Genomic DNA, 20,616 nt, shown 5'->3' with positions numbered 1-20,616 from the left:
AGCCCCTTCCAGTGCCTGACGAGTGTTTCAGTGAGGAAAGCAGGTTAAGTTTAGAGTTAGTAAGAAAACAGCAGACTCTTTGAAAATTTTAACTCCCACTCTGATGAGAAATTGAAGTTAAAGCTCAAGAAGATCACCGGAACACAGCACACAGTAGCTATTTTGCTACTGGTTAAATTCCTGTGGCTTGGTAGACGTTCCCTGCAGATAATATCAATACAGCCTGGAACACAACCACTTCACACTTCTTCCAAATTTCTTGCAAAAATTCACAGACTTCTTTGGTTAGAACAGAAGTAACGTCATGCTCCACCAGACAAGCCTGTGCCACCCTCTACAAAAGGTGCATCTTCTGCTTCCCACAAAAGTCAGGATGATCAGTTCTGCAATGGCAACATCACAGCAGAAAGCCAACATTGCCTACAGATTCCCAGGTCACCTTGGGAAAGGCATTCTGCAGGCTGGTAAAATAACTGTGACAATGCTCAACTCCCCCAGAACAGAGGCCGCTTAATCTGTTGTTTTTCCAAGCATGCTGTGATCCTTAAGGATGCAATAGAAATGCAGATTGAAATCCCTCACTGACACCAGAGGAATACAGACTGCAGCCTCTGTTCTGAATAACTAGGTCAGTCAGCTATCGCTGAAGTATTAGCCAGAATCCATTGAATTCCTAGTGGCTAAAATAACGGCTGCAAAAGTCTGACACCATTTGCTGTCATTAGTCACTCTACCTCTGGGTACATTCAAACCCAACTCTCAAGAGCTTAGAATAATTTGAGGGTTGGAGTTTATGCTTGTCAAAATCCAGGCACGTGCCTCCATGTAGCACAGGTTTCCCATCCCACTTGCAGCCTCGTGGAGGCAGGGAACAACTGTCCTCGCAGCCAACTCAGCCTTACACTGAAAGCATTCAGCCCAGGAAAATCAGGAAGATGAACTACTAATCCCGTGCCAGGGAACAGGCATCACGTCCCAGCAGCAGCTTCCCTATAGCAAGTACAGGAGGGTGCTTTGGCCCATGGTGGTGAGTGGGTGAGATTTTTGGGGGGAAGGCTGATAGAGGCAGAGCAGCTATTTCTCTCCGTGGAAGAAAAGAGGGGAAGGGCTAACCATTGCAACAGGAACAAGTATCCAATATTTATTTCAAACCCCTCTAGCTGCTAAGGCTGCATCAAGCATTTCCCCTCCCTGGAAATAGGAGGCAGCTGAAAGGTTAAATCTGGTTTGGGTTTCTTTTTTTACTATTATTTAATTTATTTTCAAGCTCTGGTTGTTTCAGGAGCCTGGTTTACAGTTCAGCCACACAAAGTCATGCCACAACACAGCAGCCATGACCTGCAATGCAGGAACTGGAGCTTCTTGTTCTGCCACTGAAAGCAGCATGTCACAATACTGTACCCTCGGTTTCCCTTATCTCCATGAGCTATGAATGCTCTGGAGTCCACAGGAGGGGTTGCAAAGGATTAAATTATTATAATCCCCACTTAGAGATTTATTGATATAGCAAAGAAAAATGGTAGCTGAGACACCCTTGTCTTGCATTCTAACTGCTACGACAGAGGAAAAGGCTAATTCCTACCTCCCCGAGAGTGATTTTCAGTCTTTCCTGATAATAGTTACAGAAGTCTCTTACTTTCTTTATCCTCAGCAATCTCCTCCAGCCTTCATTTAGATTGGAATTTTTAACAGCCTGAATACTGCCTGAGACAGGAGGTACTGGTTGTTCTGAGAGACACACAGTTTCAGCACAACACAGACTAGTGGGCAAACAATAAAGCTCCAACTAACACTTGTCTCCACTAAAAAAAAGTTTCCAAACTACCCAAAACATCTGTACAACTTCTAAGGCTGTCAGATTCCACAATAAGGAACTAAAGCATGCAAGCAGTCAGGCAATGCATGTTAGAGAAGACTGGAGCACACTGGCTGTCTTTGGTATTGTAGGAACATTTTTCTACCACAGCCCTACCCTATGATTGAGGGAGGCCAGACTGAGCACAGTCACAGCCTACCTGAACACATGGACCTGCTGGCACTTGGCAGAGCGAATGCCTGTCCTTTGGAAGGAGTCTAGATCCTGCTGGCTGCTGTGAGAGGGAAACCACGGTGGAACAACTCAACCAGAATCCTCTTCAACGTGACACCAGAAACTAGTCCACTGATATGCATATATGTGTGTGTGTAAATCTAAAGATTAAAGAAAATCTCAATAATAACAGTAATAATAATACTTAAAGAAGAAGAGAGCAACATAAGACATAGCCATTTAAGCTGTAAATAAGACGTAATGTTTCCTAACCTGCAAATTTAGAGATTCTGAGGCTAGCATTCTTCAAACTACTAATTCAAAAAAATCCTTTTCTTGTTCACATGCTCTCTGAGGTGCCAAATAAATTCTATAAATCAGTGAATTAAAAAAAATACATTTCAATACAAAAAATATTAACTAGTTCATTTCCGCATGTGACCTTTGGAAAAAAAAGAAAAAAAGCTTGTTAACACTTAAAATGACCATTTTCTTATTTAGTTCTTCTGAATTTTAATGAAAACTGAAGGCCTGGGTAACAGTTGTGCCCAAAGATGTCCTACAGAAATGCTTAAGTATTTATCTGGAAGATTCCTTCATTTCCTTCTTTCCACAAGTAGCAGTCCCAGTTTAAGCACAGCCACAGACCATTGAAGGTAATCCCAGACTACAGGTTAGGAGTAGCCAGAAAATTCAGGTGAGTCCAAGTTCTAAGAGACTCTTTTAAAAACATGTCTTTAAACGACACCGGAATAAAAGGTAATGTTCCTTAAATAAGTTATTGGCTCAGCTTTATGTCACTCAGGCTGCTGTTTCGAGATGCTTTAGGAGAACATATTTAGAACTTAGAAGAGAACACAAAAGCCCAAGGAGCTTTGCAAATTTCTGGTTTGGGAGCAAGCAGAATTAGTATTTTCTTTCCTTTAACACCAAACAGTATTCTATAAGAAAGAGGCAGAAATCAGGATGTTTTCTCAGCAGCAGTCACAGACAGGAGCATTTTGTCTACTGACATCATCTTATGGTTGATGAGGTGCCACAAGACTCTAAGCTATTTGTGCCATTAGTTAATACATTTAGGTTTCTAATGAAATAAACACAAGCAGGCATTTTTCCTTTTATGGCCCAATTATTCCATCCCACCGCTAGGTTTGCAGTCTGACTTTCCCCCCTTTCTCTGCACACTCAGGAACTCTGATGGCTGCAAATTGTGAGTGTCCCCAAAGCAGACAGCTTGCTGCAGCATGACCAGCTCAGAGACGACTTGCCCAGAGAGACTTCTTCCCAAAGTCAGCTGTAACATCTGTTCTTCAGGTGCAATCCAAAATCTCTTGAAAACAGAGATTTTTTTTCACTGATTTCCCTAAGTGCTGAGAAGATCCTCATTCTAAGCTGGATGTTACAGGAAAGAAGTTAATTCTAGCATTATTGTATGCAGTGCTGTACTTTCTTGGCCAAGGCCCAAAGTACTCATTATGAAGTGTAACACCCTGCTTAATTCTTCCAGAAGCCAATCATAAGGCTACTATGAATTTTAATGAGCACTGAATCAAGACCCAGATGGTTTTTTAAGCCAAATTATCCTGTTCTTGGTTATTTTGAGATCTGTGTAGTGCCTTCTGGCCACTACACGTTAACTCCTCTGTCCCTGGCCCAGATTAAGGACACACTTGCACCCCTCTTCTCCCCCTCTAAGCACAGCTCTCCAGCTGTGCTGTGAAGACCCTCAGCTCTTTCTGTGCCTTGAAAGGTCACAGATTTAGAAGACTCAAAGGTTGACACAGGTGGGGCTAAAAAGGTATCCACAACACTTGGCAGGGAACAAAGTCAAAAAACTAGGTGGCCATCAATAAGGTAATGCTGACCCTGCAGACAGTCCAATTTAACCAGGTCTCAGGGACAAACAATTGAGCTCAGAGCCATTAAGTTGACATTATCAGTTTATGGAGTCACTGTCTCTGCTGAAGTTGCTGAGTACATTTGCTTTCTAGTTTGCAATGCCATGTTTCATTTTAACAACTAAACCATCTTGTCTATATACTCTCTCCATATAGCCTCTCTCTGTCCAGCTAGGACACCTGCTCCTGGCCAGGGGATGCTGCTGCAGTGCCTCAGTGGGGTCTACACCAAAACTGACACTGCTCAAAGGCACAGTTTGGCTACATTGATTCTTCAGAGCAGGTTACAATTTACCTTCCACATCTACCACAAACCACTATCACCGTATTCTTTCCTTTGACAAAACTTGGGGGTTTTGGGGGGAAGCTGTGGGTGGTAGGTTGGTTGTTTTCACAGATGGGGTAAGAGGAGAAGAAAGGAAAAAGAACACAAAAGGAAAAAGGTTCTGCTACCTGCTTTCCTGGTCCCCAAGTACCCAGGATCTTCTCTCACTGCAACAGCAGTTCTCATTCCAGTGTTCCAATGCCTCTGTTCTTCATTAAATCCCCTTTATATACTCACAGAAACCACAGAATAGTTTGGGTTGGAAGGGAGCTTAAAGATCACCCAGTTCCAACTCCCTTCCATGGACAGGGAACCTTCCAATACACCAGGCTCCTCCAAGCCCCATCCAGCCTCACTTGTATGGCTTTTTCTTTTTGTATTTTGGGACTACTTCCATCTCGCCCTTGTCTGGTAAACAGATGGATGTCACAGAAATGAAAAGCACAAAAGGGAAGGAGTAACCAAAACTGAAATGCAGCATTATACAAGGCAGCTATGGAGAAGAAACAATTTTATGCCACTGGCTGTTACTGAGTCAAGAGTGGTTAATGAGTTCACGCTATTTAACCACCTGCCCAGAACAGGCATCACAGCTTGAGGAGTGGAGCCAGAGCTCTGAGATGATCAGAAATGAGGAGTAGGAAGGAAATAAGGAAGCAAAAGATGGTTTAATGTCCTTTCTTGCCTCCAGATACATGACATATAGCACAATTGTCCTAAGTCTGGATCTGAAATATGTTTTTTTAATTCACTGAAAACACCCTGACTGAGCAGCAGAAGTGCAAGTGACACACAGAACTTGCCATCATTCACTAAAGCAGAGAAGGAGCTCGGTCTCTCTGCTGGGATCGCCAAGTCCAGCAAGAACATCCAGCTCAGGAACTCAGACAGCTCTTCCTTTGGAAGCAGCCCAAGGAGCGTGTGCTTTAACAGGCACAAGTCCCTTTTCACTTGAACCACATTTGAACTTCTTAGCAGTGAAAAATCATTCTGCCCTGTTCCTATTCCTCTGAGCAATTGCACACAGGCCCCTCTTATTACTACATTAGTGTAATTTTGTCTCCGACATTCCCCTGAGAGGAATTACTCATGTCCTGCTATTATTTATTTTACTGCTAAGAGCCTAGGTTTTAGCAGTAGTTTTAATTAAATACCAGTCCTCCTCCTCCTCAATTAGGATCACCTTTATCTAGGTTGCTGTGCATTCTCCAGCAGCAACACTTGGTTCTTCTTATTTATCCCTCCTTCTGTGGTTCTCTCTGGAACTGGAGAAAGCCCCCCTCTACCACCAAATCCTATCAGCCAAAATACAAGGTTTTACCAGATATAAAGAACCATCCCATGGAAGATACCCTGACATTTAACACTGGTTAGGCAGAATTGCAGTTTAAAATGATGTCAAGTGGTGCTGCCAAAAGCAGCGGCAGCTTCCATAGCCCCCACAAAGTCACAGGCTGCTGTGCCGGCCTGTCCACCAGTCCACAGCATGTGGCTACCACTGTCCCTTTCCAGCTTCCCTGCTCCTCTGGGCCCTTGCTTGCACTTTCCTTGCTCCCCCCTACGCTCTCATGTTGTGGTTTTCTTTGAGAATTTGATGTGCAGCATGTCCACCCCATGGGTAAACACCTCTTCGAAGTTTTTGCCATCCCTGGATAATGAATTTGATCACAATGTATTCCAGACTTGGGTACACAGGATTCTTGGAAGCTGCCCTAGATTAATGATTTAAGAGTTATTCATTCATGCTCCCCAAGTGACAGAGGCAGAACTGATGACTCCTGACTGGGAAGCTGGCAGGAATATCCTCAACTATTTCTACAGAGTGGAATCAAGCTGCAGCGACTACATCCAAGTGCATGAGCTGATCCAGCGCCTGGCAGCACCAGCTGCGGAGACAGCACAACGTTACACAACCACTGCTAGCACCAAGGCCCTCCTGGCCACCAGCCTCTGCCTCAACAATGGGCACAGGTGCCCTTCCCCAGGCAACCTCACCCAGCCACTCTGCAGCCTGCCCAGAGCACAATTTCCTTCCAGGCACCTCTCAGTTCCTACCTTCCCTAGGGAAAAAAAGAGGCAACAAAGTATTTTGATTTCACTCCTCACAGACCTGACAAGGATTTTTTCCAAAAGTTTACTGACTACAGTTACTTCCCTAACCAGAAGGTGGTTTGGTTTCATGAGCACATATTATTCCTTTTCCAAGAGCAAAATGGAACTGCATGCAAGTATTAGCGCCATTAGCGTGCAAAGGGAAAGTGTAGATGCTCTGCCCTGCACTTCCGGGCTCAGCAAGTGCCTTCCCTCCACGGCTCCAGCAGCTCTGCCAAATCCATGCTCTGATGTACTTCCATCAAGGACTATCATTTATACCCCATAACCTAAGCACACATTTCTCAGTCTGGTGGGTTCCCAGCTAGGAAGGGTTTCAGTATAAGGAAGGGATGTGGATGACCAAACATTTTTTAGGCGTTACCAGTTTTTTTCAGAGCCATTTCTGTACTTGCAAGGTATTTTTTCCTAGCATAAATAGGCTTTTCCTGCAGCTAGGACAAACTCTCAATTACTTTCTGGCCTCTCAACCAATAGTTTTCAACAGCAATAAACTGGTTGTTCAGGTGTCATTCAAATTTAAAAAAAAAAAAAAATCTTATCTCGTTGCTCTTGGCTTCAACAGCATTTCTGCAAACCATGCCAATTAAAAACCTTTCAGTCCAAGTTTTCAAGGCAGGAACCATCTTCATTTTGCCTCCTTCAGAACAATAAATAATCTAGCAATGTTGAAAACCACTAAATTAATAAACAATAAGCTGATATCTATTTACTAAACTTTGCTTTCATTCACCTACTGTTCTTTCAACACCCATCATTCTGCTACTTAAATATATGTTTTAGAGGCACAGTCCGTGGCACTTATTCACTACTAGAACACAGAGAGGCATAAGGCAGTGTTAAAAACATTCTCCCTCGCCCCTTTTTATAGCTTCAGACCTCAGAAAATTAGCTCTTCTTAGCTGAATTTTCAGCCTAAAAAGGGACTACCAGAGAATAATACATTTATCTGACTTCTACAGCTTGGGAAGGTAACAAAAATGCAGAAGTCATCTCAGTTTTAGTGTTCAGAATGCCGAACCCTGTTGCCCCATCTACCTCCCACAAAAGCAGGCTTACCTTGAAAAAAGATCCTGGAGAAATACTTTTGGAGTGAATTCAGTCCCTTCTTCCTTCTGACTGCAGGTTGCTGCTTGTCTTAAACACGGGAAACATCCCTTGCTTCAGGCAAAAATTCTCAGCAATTTAGTCTTAAAGCTTCTGCAGAGAACTCCTCATGCACATGCAAACCCCCAACCCCCCGGCTCCAGCTGCTTCCTCAGCAGCACTGCCCCGTGCCAGGTGCTGGGCAGTGATCCCAGTGCTCCCACCCCTGTTCCTGGCAGGCAGTACAGGTGGTAGCACAACTCAGGGAAGGTAAAACAGCCTCACAACCATCAATTCCGTTGAAACCACGCAGTTCCAGCTGAGATTTCATTGCAGACACATAGCCCTGTCAGGATGCTGGGATGCAGTGAGTCAATGTTTTCTGGGACCTTTTTTTATCGTGGGCTGATGCTGTGAGCTCAGCAAAGAGGATGGCACAGTGCCTTGAGTGGCATTTTGCACAAAAGGCAAGAGCAAGATACTAATCAAGATTCTGGTGTGTAAAGACTCCATGCATTTTCCCCTCAACCAAGCCTAGAAATCACAGGCTTAGCATCACACTGGGGTGGGGAGAGAGCTACAGACATAACAGAGCCTCACACTTCAGCAATCTGTGATTAAAGACTCTCATGCCCTGTAAACTGCAGGCCACGAGTGGCAAATATAGTGTTATTCCATCACAGACTTCCTTCTCCATGTGGGGAGCATTGCCATGTCCCTTTGTGGATGTCAGGACTCTGGGCATTGTGCTGGTCTTGCGTAACTTGCCTGGGTCCATGTCATGCAATTTCAAAAAAATGCAAAAGCTAACACAAAGTTGACACTTCTGCAGGCTAGGTTTCAGCAACAGTTCTCCTGGCACCCTGAGAAGGAAGGTAAACTGTCTTAAGGCTTCAGACTTCATAGGGATGTAAATGAGGGTAGATTTATTAAGCTGATTGAAACAGCTTATACTGGCTGAAACTCTGCAGCTGTAACCATTATGTTCCTGATCCTAGAGTCCCAAATGCAACCCAGCAGAATCCAATGCTGTAATCAAGACAGCAAGGGCCATGGCTTCTCCCCACTGCAGTCGGTTTAGAAATCAACACCAGCAGGCATGCCAGGGAGGCAATTAGCTATTTTCCATAGGTATCCTGATAAAAAAGCCAGTTATTTACAGCTTCCTGGCACATCAGTTATTTTAGTATTTCCTACGCAACACTCAGAAAAGAGAAGCACTTTTCTTTTTCCCCCAGATAAAGGTGTTGTATCCAAGAGCCAATTCATTTTTCTTGCTCTTAGAGCTGGCTTCTATTTCCTCACCTGGATAACCACAAGCACATTTTTGTGAACATTAGGTAACAAGAAAGCCTGCTGCTAATTCTTCCTCATCAGGGCCTGGGGAAAAATCTGAGTTGTTGGGTGAAAGCTAAAAAAACAAACAGAATAGATGGGAGGGGGGAAGAGAAGCGGAGTGAGAAATAATTCAGGAATGAGTCAGTGCTCCTCCTGCTTAGTCACCTGTAGTTCTGCTCTCCAGACACTGGAGATCAGGAATAAGATGCCTGCCTGCCTTCCACCTACCTCCTCCTGACAAGGACCTGGCAAAGGAGATAGCACAGAGTTTGGGGAACCAGCCACTAGAGATGCTGGTTTTCCAGAGTAACCGAGCTGCCAGTAGCCCCTTTTGTTTGTTTCCCACCTCCTTCTGTTGCCTCTGCACTATTTTGCAGTTAAATCATCTTGATTCAACCTGTTCATCTGCTGGTTTGAGTTCCTCTGATGGTGCCCTGCAGTTTTGATATCGTAGGGGGTTGCCATGGAGAAGAGGGTGATGTCATTGACACAAAAAGCACCGAACTTACAAATACAACAGGAACTGAGCTATTTTTAAGAGCTGCTTCTCTTCCCCCACTCTTTGCTGGGGTGGGTGGAGGCAAAGGCAGCAGCTTCATTCTTTATGTTTCTGTCAACAAGTCTCAGAAACGAATTTTCTTGTCAGAAAATATCCCAAGCCCATGAAATTACTGAATGCTGTCAGCTTTTACACTTCATTCATTAGAGCTAGATTTATCTTTCCAGCTCCTCACTGGGTTTGAGGTTAAATAACACTCATGTTTGTAGAGTAACTTCTACCCTGAAAATCTCCACAGCATTACTGAGATACAACCACTTCTGGAAGGAAAGACATGTCACAAAAAGTGAGGGGACAGAAACCCTGGTTTATGTAAAGGCTTCATACTGCTTATAATCAATCAGTAATAACTCATGGAATCACAGTACAGCCTGAGCTAGAAGGGACCCCCAAGGATCCTGTGACTGTTGGTTTGGCCTTGGCTATGCAGGGTGCCATTGCACATCCACACAACTTGCACAGAATGTAAAAATTGCAAAACACAGAGGAGAGAAAAGGGAAGATTTAAAACTTAAGAGAGGAACAAAAATAATAATTTTAGAATGCATTTGGAGTAAGAGGGTGGTTTAAGAACAGGACAAGCTGCAGCCAGTTCAGTTCGCATACAGGTAAAATACTAATCCAGGCTGGCTCTTAAGTAGCAGATGCAGATGTGACAGAACAGTCCAGTGCCTTTACTGGATATCAAGGAGCATACCAATAAGTCATATCCACCCACTGAATTCTGCAATATTCCAACATTTTTTTTCCCTACAAAATGATTCCTGAGCGAAATATAATATAAAGTATTACACTACAAAGTGTATGACTAGTTTAGCTTCAAGGAAATACACAACTCGAGATACTGAAAATTCAAGAGAATCCAAACCACTGGGAAAACAAACATCAGCTCAGGTCTAGAAACTGAACACTAACATTTGTCAGCATTGTGTCATCCAGCTGCTGCTCCTGGTTTGTAAATCACACTTCCATACCAGCTGGAACCACGAGGTCAATAATTAAATAGCTTTGGATTATAGTTATTATGAAAGGGAAATAGGGGACAAACATTTCTAGAACCAACAAAAGGAAAAACATTCTTTCTCAGTCTTTGCTGAATGACCTCAGTATCCACGTGTTGTTTAATAATTTAAACTATTATGGAAATGAAACCTTTGTATTTCTAAGCTTCCAAACAGCATCAAGCTTCTGCTGGATTAACTGAGCAGAGGGGATACAAGTGTGAAATAGTAAGAACAAAAATAATGAAACTGTCAAAGGAGTTTAGCGTTCCATTGTCATAATTTAAGGACAATCTGTGTAAGTACAGGCACATCCATGTGACTGCAGTGGCCACAGCCCAAGGCTAAAGGAGAGACTCCAACCACCAATTCCCCAGCCCAAAGGCAAATAACTCACTTCGAGTAAGAACTCAGCTTTTGTACATCCAGGCATCCTTGGGGAAATCACCGGGGCACAGCAGGGAGCGCTGCACCTCAGGAACTACACTTTAGCCCAAAGGCGTTTTGGAATATTATCTGGGAAATCAGCAGCAGAGTAGAGGAAAGATGCAGAATTATTTGCTGATGCTCATGCAGAAGGGGTGATTTGTCTTCTTTAAATAATAGAATCATTAAGGTTGGAAAAGATCTCCAAGAACCCACCCAGCACTGCCAAGTTCACCACTAAACCAGGTCCCCAAGTGCCACCTCTATATATTATTTAAATCCTGGCAGGGACACGGACTCAACCACTTCTTACTTGGGAGGAGTGCCCCCAAGTCCTATAAAGGATTCTTCTGAGATTCTTCTCAGCCCTTTTTGTTGCTTATTTATAGAAGCATTTTTATACTGTCTTTTACAGCAGTACCTAGATAAAGTTTTAGTTGAGCTTTGGCCCTTTTAATTTTGTCCCTGCATAACCTCACAACATTTTCATAGCTCTCCTGAATTGCTTGCCCCTTCTAGTTCACTCTGGGAAAAAAAAAAAAAATTCCTAGTTTATTCTGTGAAATCATTTTATCTGCTAGCACAAGCTCAAGTTTATGCCTCTGATAATGTACCAGTTATCAGGTGCATCTTTCTCTTTGAAGGTTTTCCTAATTTTTCTATTGAACACAGACCCCAGGCTGGAAAAGTCTCAGATACACATATTCTGAGTACACTTATCTGATAAATTCTAGGACATTTCCCAATTACCTCAGAGTTAGGATTTTAAATCTACAAATCACATACCTTTGAAGACCAGCAGAAGGGTACTCCTCACCTTTCCTTAAGCTTCCTTAAAATTATCTCTTCAGATGTTAAGTGAGCAAACAAAGTGAGTTTCAGAGCCCACACCGTGTAACTGCCTGCAGGTGTACCTTAAAAAGCAATTAGGTTCTGTAACATCATTGGTCACTCCACAGCCACGAAGGAGGTAACCTGGACCACCTGTATTTCACAGATGTAGGCAATGATCTCCACGAGCCCTTAGAAACAGAGGAGTCAACTCCAGCTACAGCTTCTAGAGCTTAAGGAGAAGAAAATGGTTCACACCTGCGGGGTTTGCCCCACCCACAGCTCAAGCACATTTGATCAGCCTCCATTTTTTACCTTTAGCATTTTTGGGTGCTCAGTGATTTCCTGCAAGTATTTCTAGATCCCTTTCCACTTAACACAGTGGACATTAACAATTTGATTCTTTCAGTTTCTGAATCAAAGCAGCTGAAGCCTGCAGATATCTTCCAGACATCCCTCTTGTATCTCTGGTCAAGTTTTGTTCTCAAGCAACCTGGTACAACACATTTCTATTTTGCTTTGTGCACTTTTATCTGTATAATAGGGATTAAAATTTGCCATAGCCCAGATTCCATCACTTTAGTGATGACCTCACTAGGACTTCTACATCTGGCTGTCACACAGTTTCATTCTACCCTCTACCTGGTGTGGAACATTTTGTCATCTCAGGATTTATAGAAACCTCTTTTCCCTCGGAAAATGTTAAGACAATTTTCATCTCCAAATATCCTGTGAGCAAGGCTGGTGTGTCTCCTACTTCATGACAAGTCTATGACAATCCCAGCCTGCAAGGTCACAGAGCATCTGTGTGTTACACAAGGTTTCAAAAAGTGATGCTTAGGAAAAACTTGTTTAAGGCTGGAGGCAGAGTTACTTGAACAGACAACAGGGATGTCCAAAGAGCTCCCTGACCTCCTGTTACATGTTGGTGCAATCAGCTCATGGGATAGGGGAGGCAGAGGATAACTTGTGCAACAGAAAGGCAGAGTTCCATCCAAGCAGAAGTGGGAACAAACATCAGAAGAGATGACTACTCCTTCTTGTTATACCTGCTCACTCCTCTTCATTTCTCCATAATTATTTGTGTTTATTACAGAGAAATTTATAATGCCATTGCTGTGTTTCTTATTTTACAGTACTGGGTGGCAGTTTTGTGTTGTCTGGGACAAATATGAAGAGTAACTGATCAAGGGCAGTCTTATTAGATGGAGAAGGATTAGCACACATTTTGCTCAGAAAGAAAACAGATGCCAAGTCAACAAATAAGTAATAGTGGAGTATTGCAGCTTTGATTTAGACCTCATTTAAGTAAAGACAAGTAGACTTACATATTTTAACGACCTGAAGAACAGATTTCCTTTACTGAACTTCTGCTGAGCGCTCTTATCTCTGAGTTCAGCCTGTTCTCAAAAGCTTTCTGTGTGAATTAGACACAGTGAAGTTGTTCTGTACTGACTACAAACATGTCTTGTCTGAGAAGTCCTTGGGATGACCGATACTTTGTTAGGAGCCTTCTCTTCCTAATCTACCTGGTATTCAGCTCAGTGCTGCAGGATATAAACTGAAAAAGTTGCAAGTGAGAGGACAGCAAGTGAGATTCCCCAAGTTTTAGATAAAAGGCAGTTAGAGAATCAGCAAAAGCAAACAAAGTTCAGCTGAAGTAAAAACAAACATGCCATCTTTTTAGAGGTAGAAGTGAGCTATGCATTGGACTCCTGGGTGCTCTACCAGTGATCTTGGCTCTATACTCTGGTTAGAGATAGATCACTGTTTATCTGCTAGCTCAACAGATGACTGACCAATGTACTACAAGAAGTATTATTTAAGGCATTAATGGACAAAAATAAATTCTTCAGTAATTTACATTCGATATTAAAGCTGGTCTACCATTTAGGTCCTATTCCTGAATTAGAAGAATATATAACCCTCTCAGAGGAAGTGTAAAAAAAGGCACTACGAATCTGTGAGAGCAAAAAGATGACAGGCCAAAGAGGAATAGTGATGGAATATGCAGAAAAAAGCAGGAAAGAAGGTGGCTTGAAGCAATGTGGAAAAGACAAAACTAAGTTCCACCACAAAATCTGTAGACAACACAAAAGGGGAGAACCAAGCACAATCGTGGCTGGAGAATTTAACCAAATGAAAAAAACAGAGCCAATCTGCCTTTACAGGGAGAAAAAATTACTAATGATGCAGTTGTCTACTCTCTCTTTCATGTGTGGGAGAAGCTGCAAGGAAGTAAATCCCGAGTCTGAGAAGTTTCCATACACTTCAAGTACCTAGTAGACCACCTTGGGTTTGAATCCTGTTGTCTTGAATAAAATGAAGCCTTCATATTGGTTTCAATAATGCAGTATACAAAAGGTTAACACCTATAGTTATCCACAAAACCTCCCACAAAAGCTTGCCAACACTTCACTTAGGCAAATTGAGACTTCAGGGATGCTCAAATCCAGTCAGGAACTCTAGCCCTTGCAAAAGTAAACAAAACTTTTGCCTTAAGAAGCATAAAGGTTTATGTGCACAGCTTTTCCACTTGTGACTTCACCTACTTCTTCTTAGGACAACTTTCTATGAGAGCACATTCCAAGTAGAATCATTTAAGTTGTATTCAGGTGTCCAGGAAATCCCATGTGGTTATGAAAATTGCCACCAAATGAGGGGCTTTTGCATCCAGCAGCCACAAAATATTCCCAGTCATGCAGCAGCATTCCTTCATGGATTCTAAATAAAGTCTTTTGAAACCATTTGATAGCAACATTAAATATGACACTCACTACCAAACCACAACTTTATTGATTAAACACTAATTAAAAGACCAACTGAATGCAGGACAAAGACATTTCAAAGAGTGCGGCACAAGTTAGGTGTTAAATTTTTAAGGAGCTGTACAAGAAGGGGAGGTGGCAGTTAAGACAAACAATTTTCTCTCATAAACTGCTCAGAAAGGTTCATGTAGAGGCTTAGGAGGCTTTTCATGCACTCATGCAATAGAAACATTCTTGAACAAGTCCCATGTGAAGTATTGCAGAAATGGCTCCAATCACTCTCATGTTTACATTTGAAAACATAAGAAAGCAACAACAAATTCTTCTCTAGAATACAAAACATGTTTGTCTTCTATGAAGTCACTGGAAGTTCACCAGGAGGAAAGTTTCTCCCACAGCAGTTAAGGTGAACAAAAGTCGTTCTTTGAAAGAGCTGTCAAACATTTCACTGATTTCCTCTCTCAACTCCCTCAGCAGAGGTACTGTGGACTTACCACCTGCATTCAGAATTCTCTCAAAAAGTTTACTCCAGAAATCACTGTCAGGGGTCCTAAAACAAATAGAGCAGTGTTCAGTGGAACAGTATACACACACAAAACATACCTATCAAGGTCTCCATTTATATTCAGCACTAAACATCCTGAGAGAACCATGCCTGAAATAATAATTTCACTCACATGAGTAAATATAAAGGAAAAACTAGGAATGTATTGTTCATTTTATATGTATGGACCCCATTCTCTTTCTCCAATAAGTTTCTGGATAGTAACTACACAGGTCTAAACCAACTGTTTATACAGTTGCCTCTTCTAGTGTACCTGACCACTACCACCATTCACACTAAACCATGGCAGTTTTAGTTTAAAGGAATTATCAAGAACATTTTTGAACCAAACAACTTGGGAAACTCCTTTCATGAATAAAGGGCAGAGGTAAATATCGTTTACCTACTTGCAAGCTAAGTTAACGGGGCAATATTAAAGGAAAGGTGCAAGAAAAACTTAAAAAAAAAAAAAAAGAAAAAAGAAAGAGGTGGTTTAGAGCCAGTTTTGCTTCCTTTTTTCCCTGCCTTCCATCTGCCAGAGTTCTGTATAGATAATATTTTAGAGACAATTAATAGTAATAAATCCCCTCTCTCCCAGATGTACTCACACAACATGAATAAAAAGGTTAAGTGACTCATTTAAGTCTTATAAAACTGATATTAGAACTAACCCTTTGTTCTTCAGTCTTGCTCTGCTACTGACTACTGAAGCACTTTTCTCCCTCGCGCTAGGGGCTACAGTGGCTTTGAAACAAATTATCTGCCTCTGCTTCATCTAAGTGACTTACAAAACAGCAGCAGCCAGTCTCAGAACGAATCCAGCCTGAACTATTACACTGGTAACTCTGCTAAAATAATTAAGTCAATGCAGAGGCAAACCAAGAAAAAATATGCAAGACTTGAGACCATTTTCTTTGTGGGATTAGATGAGCGAGAGGTGTAGCAGAGGAGATGAAGTGTTGCTAAGGGGGTGTAAAGAGTTCTGAGTGACAAAAATAGTCCTAAAAATTCAAACGCAGCTTCTATATCCTGCCTCACATAAACCTGCACAGATGAAGTTTCCTAAAATAATACAGTGGAAACAGAAAAAAATCATCATATCCATTCTTTAATACTGGTAAAACTCCTCCCCTGACAAACAGGCTGTCAGCATTATACTCAGAGGTGAAAAAACCAACTTGATCAGAATTTGTATTCTACCTTCCCCTAAATCTCTACCACAATGTTTCAGTGTTTTCCATTCGTTCTGTCACTTTTTGAGTGGGTTCCTTTTTATTGAGGGCCATTGACCTTGGAAGAATAATTTTACACTCTACCCTGCAATTCCCAACTGCTTTGGTATTTTGCTGAACTGGTAGTAAAATCAGTAGCTCTTCCAGTCATTCTGCTATATTTACATTTGTTTAATACTTAAAAATAATTAAGTCCTTTTAAAAAGCTTTCTTAAGAGGGTCATGGTTGTTGTATTTAACACCAGTCAGCCTTCTAGTAAGAAGCCCTCTTTCTAGTTGTCAATACATGAATTCTCAAAAACTTTTTTGAGGAAAGTTCTGTCAATACAATCCTTGAAAAAAAAACCCAAACCAAAACAAACCACCAAACTCAAATGAACCTCAAAGAAACAAAAAAAAAAAAAAAAGAAAATCACTTTCCAAATGACTTAGAGAACTTTGAACAGAAAGGACAAAAGTAATGTCATCTTTACAAAAGTAGGAATACTAAAAGCAACAAGAAGAAGAATCCTGTGTTTTAATGGGTGTCACCAGCACATGTGGCTGTATGCAAAGGATGAAGAACAAGATTCATCTCCATCAGCTGACTCTTCTCCCAGGGAATACTTAATTGCAGAGTCTCTTCTGGTGGATGAAGGTTCCCTGCAGCACTGAATTTGCTTGTCACAGATTATTTGAAAGCTTCAAACTGACTAGAGGAAGTGTCATCAATCAATAAGAACCAGACACACTAAAAGATCCATAGGTGAATGGAAACAGATTCAGTGCAAATTCCTTATTCCCACATAATGAAATGCCTCATTTGCACTGTTGATATAAGACTTCATACAGTGTGTAACTAAAGCACCTCTGCAGACATTTCTTGGAATAACTGATATTGAAAAGTAAGTACAGATGATGAAAGCTAAGTTTGTAACACTTTCAGAAGCAAAGCAGAAGAGAGGGTGGAAAACAGGAATTCTTTATTTGCAGTCTGAACTCCCAAATTATGAACTGATGCACATAGGTGAGCGAGAAGCCATTACAGCCTGGTTCCAGCTCCACAGAACTCATGCCCAGGCTTTACCTTCTTCCTGCTGTGGCTCCTTTAGCCCTCCACAGGTCTCGCTCCTCAAGTCCCCCTCCAAGCTCTACCTCAACCCAAAATCCTAATTTTTTCAATCCAGCATCCCCAGCTTTGACTGCAATTCCTTTCCAATTGACCCCTCCTCTCCAAACTCCACTGAGAGACAGCCAGCCCTATAGTTCCCAACTCAGACTTACTATTCCTCCTGCTCCAGTTATCCAGACGGTTATTGATCTTTTTCCCATATCCACATCCTGATCAGGTCCCTGACACCATGTCCCAACCTTCTCAACTCAGGCCTTATGTAGCTTCATCTGCAGCAGCTCAATTTAATCTCTTGCAGAATTAAGGAAATTATATCATAGTAGAAAACCAGATATATATGCAGTAAAGAAAAAAAAAAAACATTTTTTCCTCTGTACACAGCTTTAGGAGATGGGATTTTTTCCAAAGGCTGAATACAACAAACTGAGAGATGTAAGCAGTACAGGTTGCTAGGGAACTGGACAACTCCCACGCAGTAGTAGGTTTTCCTAAAGCAATGGTCCTAGGAGTGATCCATGATCCTGAATCAGATACCTGCCCAGTAATTGCTGTCATGAGTGCAGAGCTCTGGAAAATCTTTATGAAATGCTAAGGCAAAAAAATCTGCAGTATGTGCCTAACAAAATGAACAAGTGTTCAGTCTAAGTACAAACAAAGGGCACAGGAAGGCAGAGCAGACTTACAGCCTAAACACATGGCTAAAAGAGAGCAGTAGAATTTAATACCTGAGACAAACAGCAGCTTCCAAAAAGCAGCTATTTGAAGACTTGCATCTTAGATGACAGTTTTTAATTATTTTCTTTGCTGCGTTACAGCCTGCCACCAGTGTCTTATTAGAATGGAAAAAAAAAAAGCAGAAAGCCAAACGAACCCATTTCTGAAGCAACATACTCATGTGATCTTTGCCTCCCTCCCCACCCACCCACTCAGAAACTTCTCCAGGCTTTATCTGTAAGGTGCAGAGAGATTAAGTCAGTCTCATCTGAAAGGATGGAAAAAGCAAAATCATCTCAACTGGACTATTCATATTCAGCTTAAAATTGTCTCCTACACAGCACTGAGGCTACCAGTGAACAAGTCCAACAACTTCACAATTTCAGTCCCCACAAAACTACCTACCACTTTTTGGCAAAACCAGCCCCAAGTTGTATGTTGTAAGCTCTGAAGATAGTACCACTATAAAGAAAATGAAGTTAGTTGTCTCTTCTTTGCCAGCAGCCCACTCTGCAAAAGGACTTACTCTGATAAGTTTTGGCAGATTTTCCAGATGGAATTCTCCTGATAGACCTGGATATGATCCCCAAACAACATCAAATGGACTACATCTGCAATGCCAACCAAGTCTACCTGTAATCACAACAAAGATGACCAAGTTCAATGTCTATCACTTTCTGCTCTTATTGCTTTCACACCTTTAAGTCTGAACCATCTTTGCACCAGAATCTTCCAGAGACCTGTTAAGCAGGAAAACTTCAAAAGGTAAAATTCTGTTTTCATTGTAGGTTTCTAAATAAATACACTAGTTAAAATCACTGAACAGCACTGCTAATCCTTTCACTTAATGCCAAAGATTCCATCAGATGTAAAATTCTCTTTATTCAGTATTTATCGATCAGAGCCTTCCATAGCACTTGCAAATTTTAACTTTAAAAAATGGGTTTTGTAAAGGAACACAGAAATGAAGATATCCTAGAAAACAGAAACTCACCTGATAAGGAAGAGAACTTTCTGCCAGAAGCTGTTGTCCATGAGGAGTCTGAGCTATGGGAAAGTTGTAGGGCAAGCTGACTTGAGGCAGTACCCTCAAATCCAGACTGTGAGAGAAATCCACAATCTTCAGAGCATTTGGCACCTCCTCATCAGAAAATGCATCGCAGATCCTGAGCAATGGAAGCACGTGAGGCAGGAGACGATCCAACAAACTTCATCTTTTTTTTAGAATTAAATTTAACAGCGCAGTGAAGGTGAATCTTAGCCATGTCAATGCTCCCCTCTGATGGCTGCTGTCAGAACTACTGCTGCAAGGGCTGCCCTGGATGGCAAGGGCTCACAGCAGGGAACTTAAGAATGGTACTGCTGTCTCTGCAGTAAGCAATATGAAACACTAAAGGATTGAGGATGATGCTGTTTTCATATTTGTAACAGTTATCTGAAACACAGTTTGTGGACTGTGGGAAGAGTGTGATGCCTTTTCACTGGTCCTGAAACTATGAGCCAGACACAGGTGATAAAAAGGGGTTACCTTTATAAGGATCCTTATGGTGCACAACATGCTGGATGAAAAGCACCAAAGATGCACACATAACATAAAGCGGATACAATTTTAATATGTTTAGCAAATTAGCATAACTGAGAAGAATACCCAATTAGAGTCATAGATGATGAGGTAATTCCTCCCTGGTTCTACCCTTTTCTAACCCGCCCCCCTCCCCCCCCCTTGGATAGGAACTAAACTTTGTTTATGAAAATGTGTCTGAAGAGCTGGTTTTCAACCTTGGCTCCTACAGAGCCTAACCTTGGACCCCAGGGCTTGGAGCTGCTTTTTTTTGTCTTTCTTTCTAATAGAGTAAGTAAAATGCTAGCTATGAATACAATACTAGGCTACAGAGCTACAAATATCTATATATATATATATATATATAGATATATATATGTATGTATGTAAAGAATATAGAGAATAGGTAAAAGCAAAAAGGCAAAAATCAATTTGGCATCAGTGTAATGTTTTGCACTTCTCCCTCTCCTTCTAAATCTCAGAATACTTGATACAAAAAATAATTAAGCTTGATAATACTTCTACAAACTTTTCCTAGTCTACAGGTGAGGGAAGAAAAACAGGAAGGGCAGGGGGGAATATTTCTATCGACGGCTGCCAAGCCAACAATATCCACATATCACAGCTCTCACTACTATTCTTACATACTTGTATGCTGTGAACTTATTTTGTAATTTATACTATGCACTTGTCCTTTTGCAATTTGAAAAACCCCAAACCATTATCCTAACTTTTTGGCAGTTTGTTTTGTATTTGCCACAGAGAAATCCAGCAGGAGATATCCAAGTCCATTAAGCCACTATTAGATCAGTGACTTCCAAAATAGGATGCAGCACCCTAAGGGATGTATAAGACAACCCATTGCAGGATGTGAAGAAAATATTAAAGCTTGCATAGTACAGGTATGTAATTTATAAATAATTATAGAAAGAAGTTACTAATAAAACAACCACGAAGAAATTATAAGTAAAATATATTGTGAGTATGCATGTTAGATGACTGTAGGCTCAAAGTAAATTTAAATTTAATAGCTATTTTTAACCTATCGATGATAACTAAGAACAGCCCCAGTGAATTTATG

General features: G+C 41.5%; 1 protein-coding gene across 6 annotated transcripts in view; it reads right to left on the bottom strand.

Moving 5' to 3' along the window:
* Positions 1-14,382: 14,382 nt before the first annotated feature.
* Positions 14,383-20,616, bottom strand: part of BUB1B (BUB1 mitotic checkpoint serine/threonine kinase B) — a 33,102-nt gene continuing 26,868 nt past the window's right edge. For all 6 annotated transcript variants that reach the window (XM_019289401.3, XM_039553087.1, XM_019289404.3 and 3 more), the window contains 3 exons: positions 18,969-19,140; positions 18,501-18,607; positions 14,383-14,923 (listed from right to left, as the gene is read on the bottom strand). In XM_019289401.3, the coding sequence (XP_019144946.3) occupies positions 14,734-14,923; positions 18,501-18,607; positions 18,969-19,140 (469 nt within the window). In that variant the 3' untranslated portion in view covers positions 14,383-14,733. The remainder of the gene's footprint in view (positions 14,924-18,500; positions 18,608-18,968; positions 19,141-20,616) is intronic.

Source organism: Corvus cornix, chromosome 5 (genome assembly GCF_000738735.6).
Source record: "Corvus cornix cornix isolate S_Up_H32 chromosome 5, ASM73873v5, whole genome shotgun sequence".
In the NCBI taxonomy this organism is placed as follows: Eukaryota; Metazoa; Chordata; class Aves; order Passeriformes; family Corvidae; genus Corvus; species Corvus cornix.
This window is presented reverse-complemented; position numbering and strand designations above follow the sequence as displayed.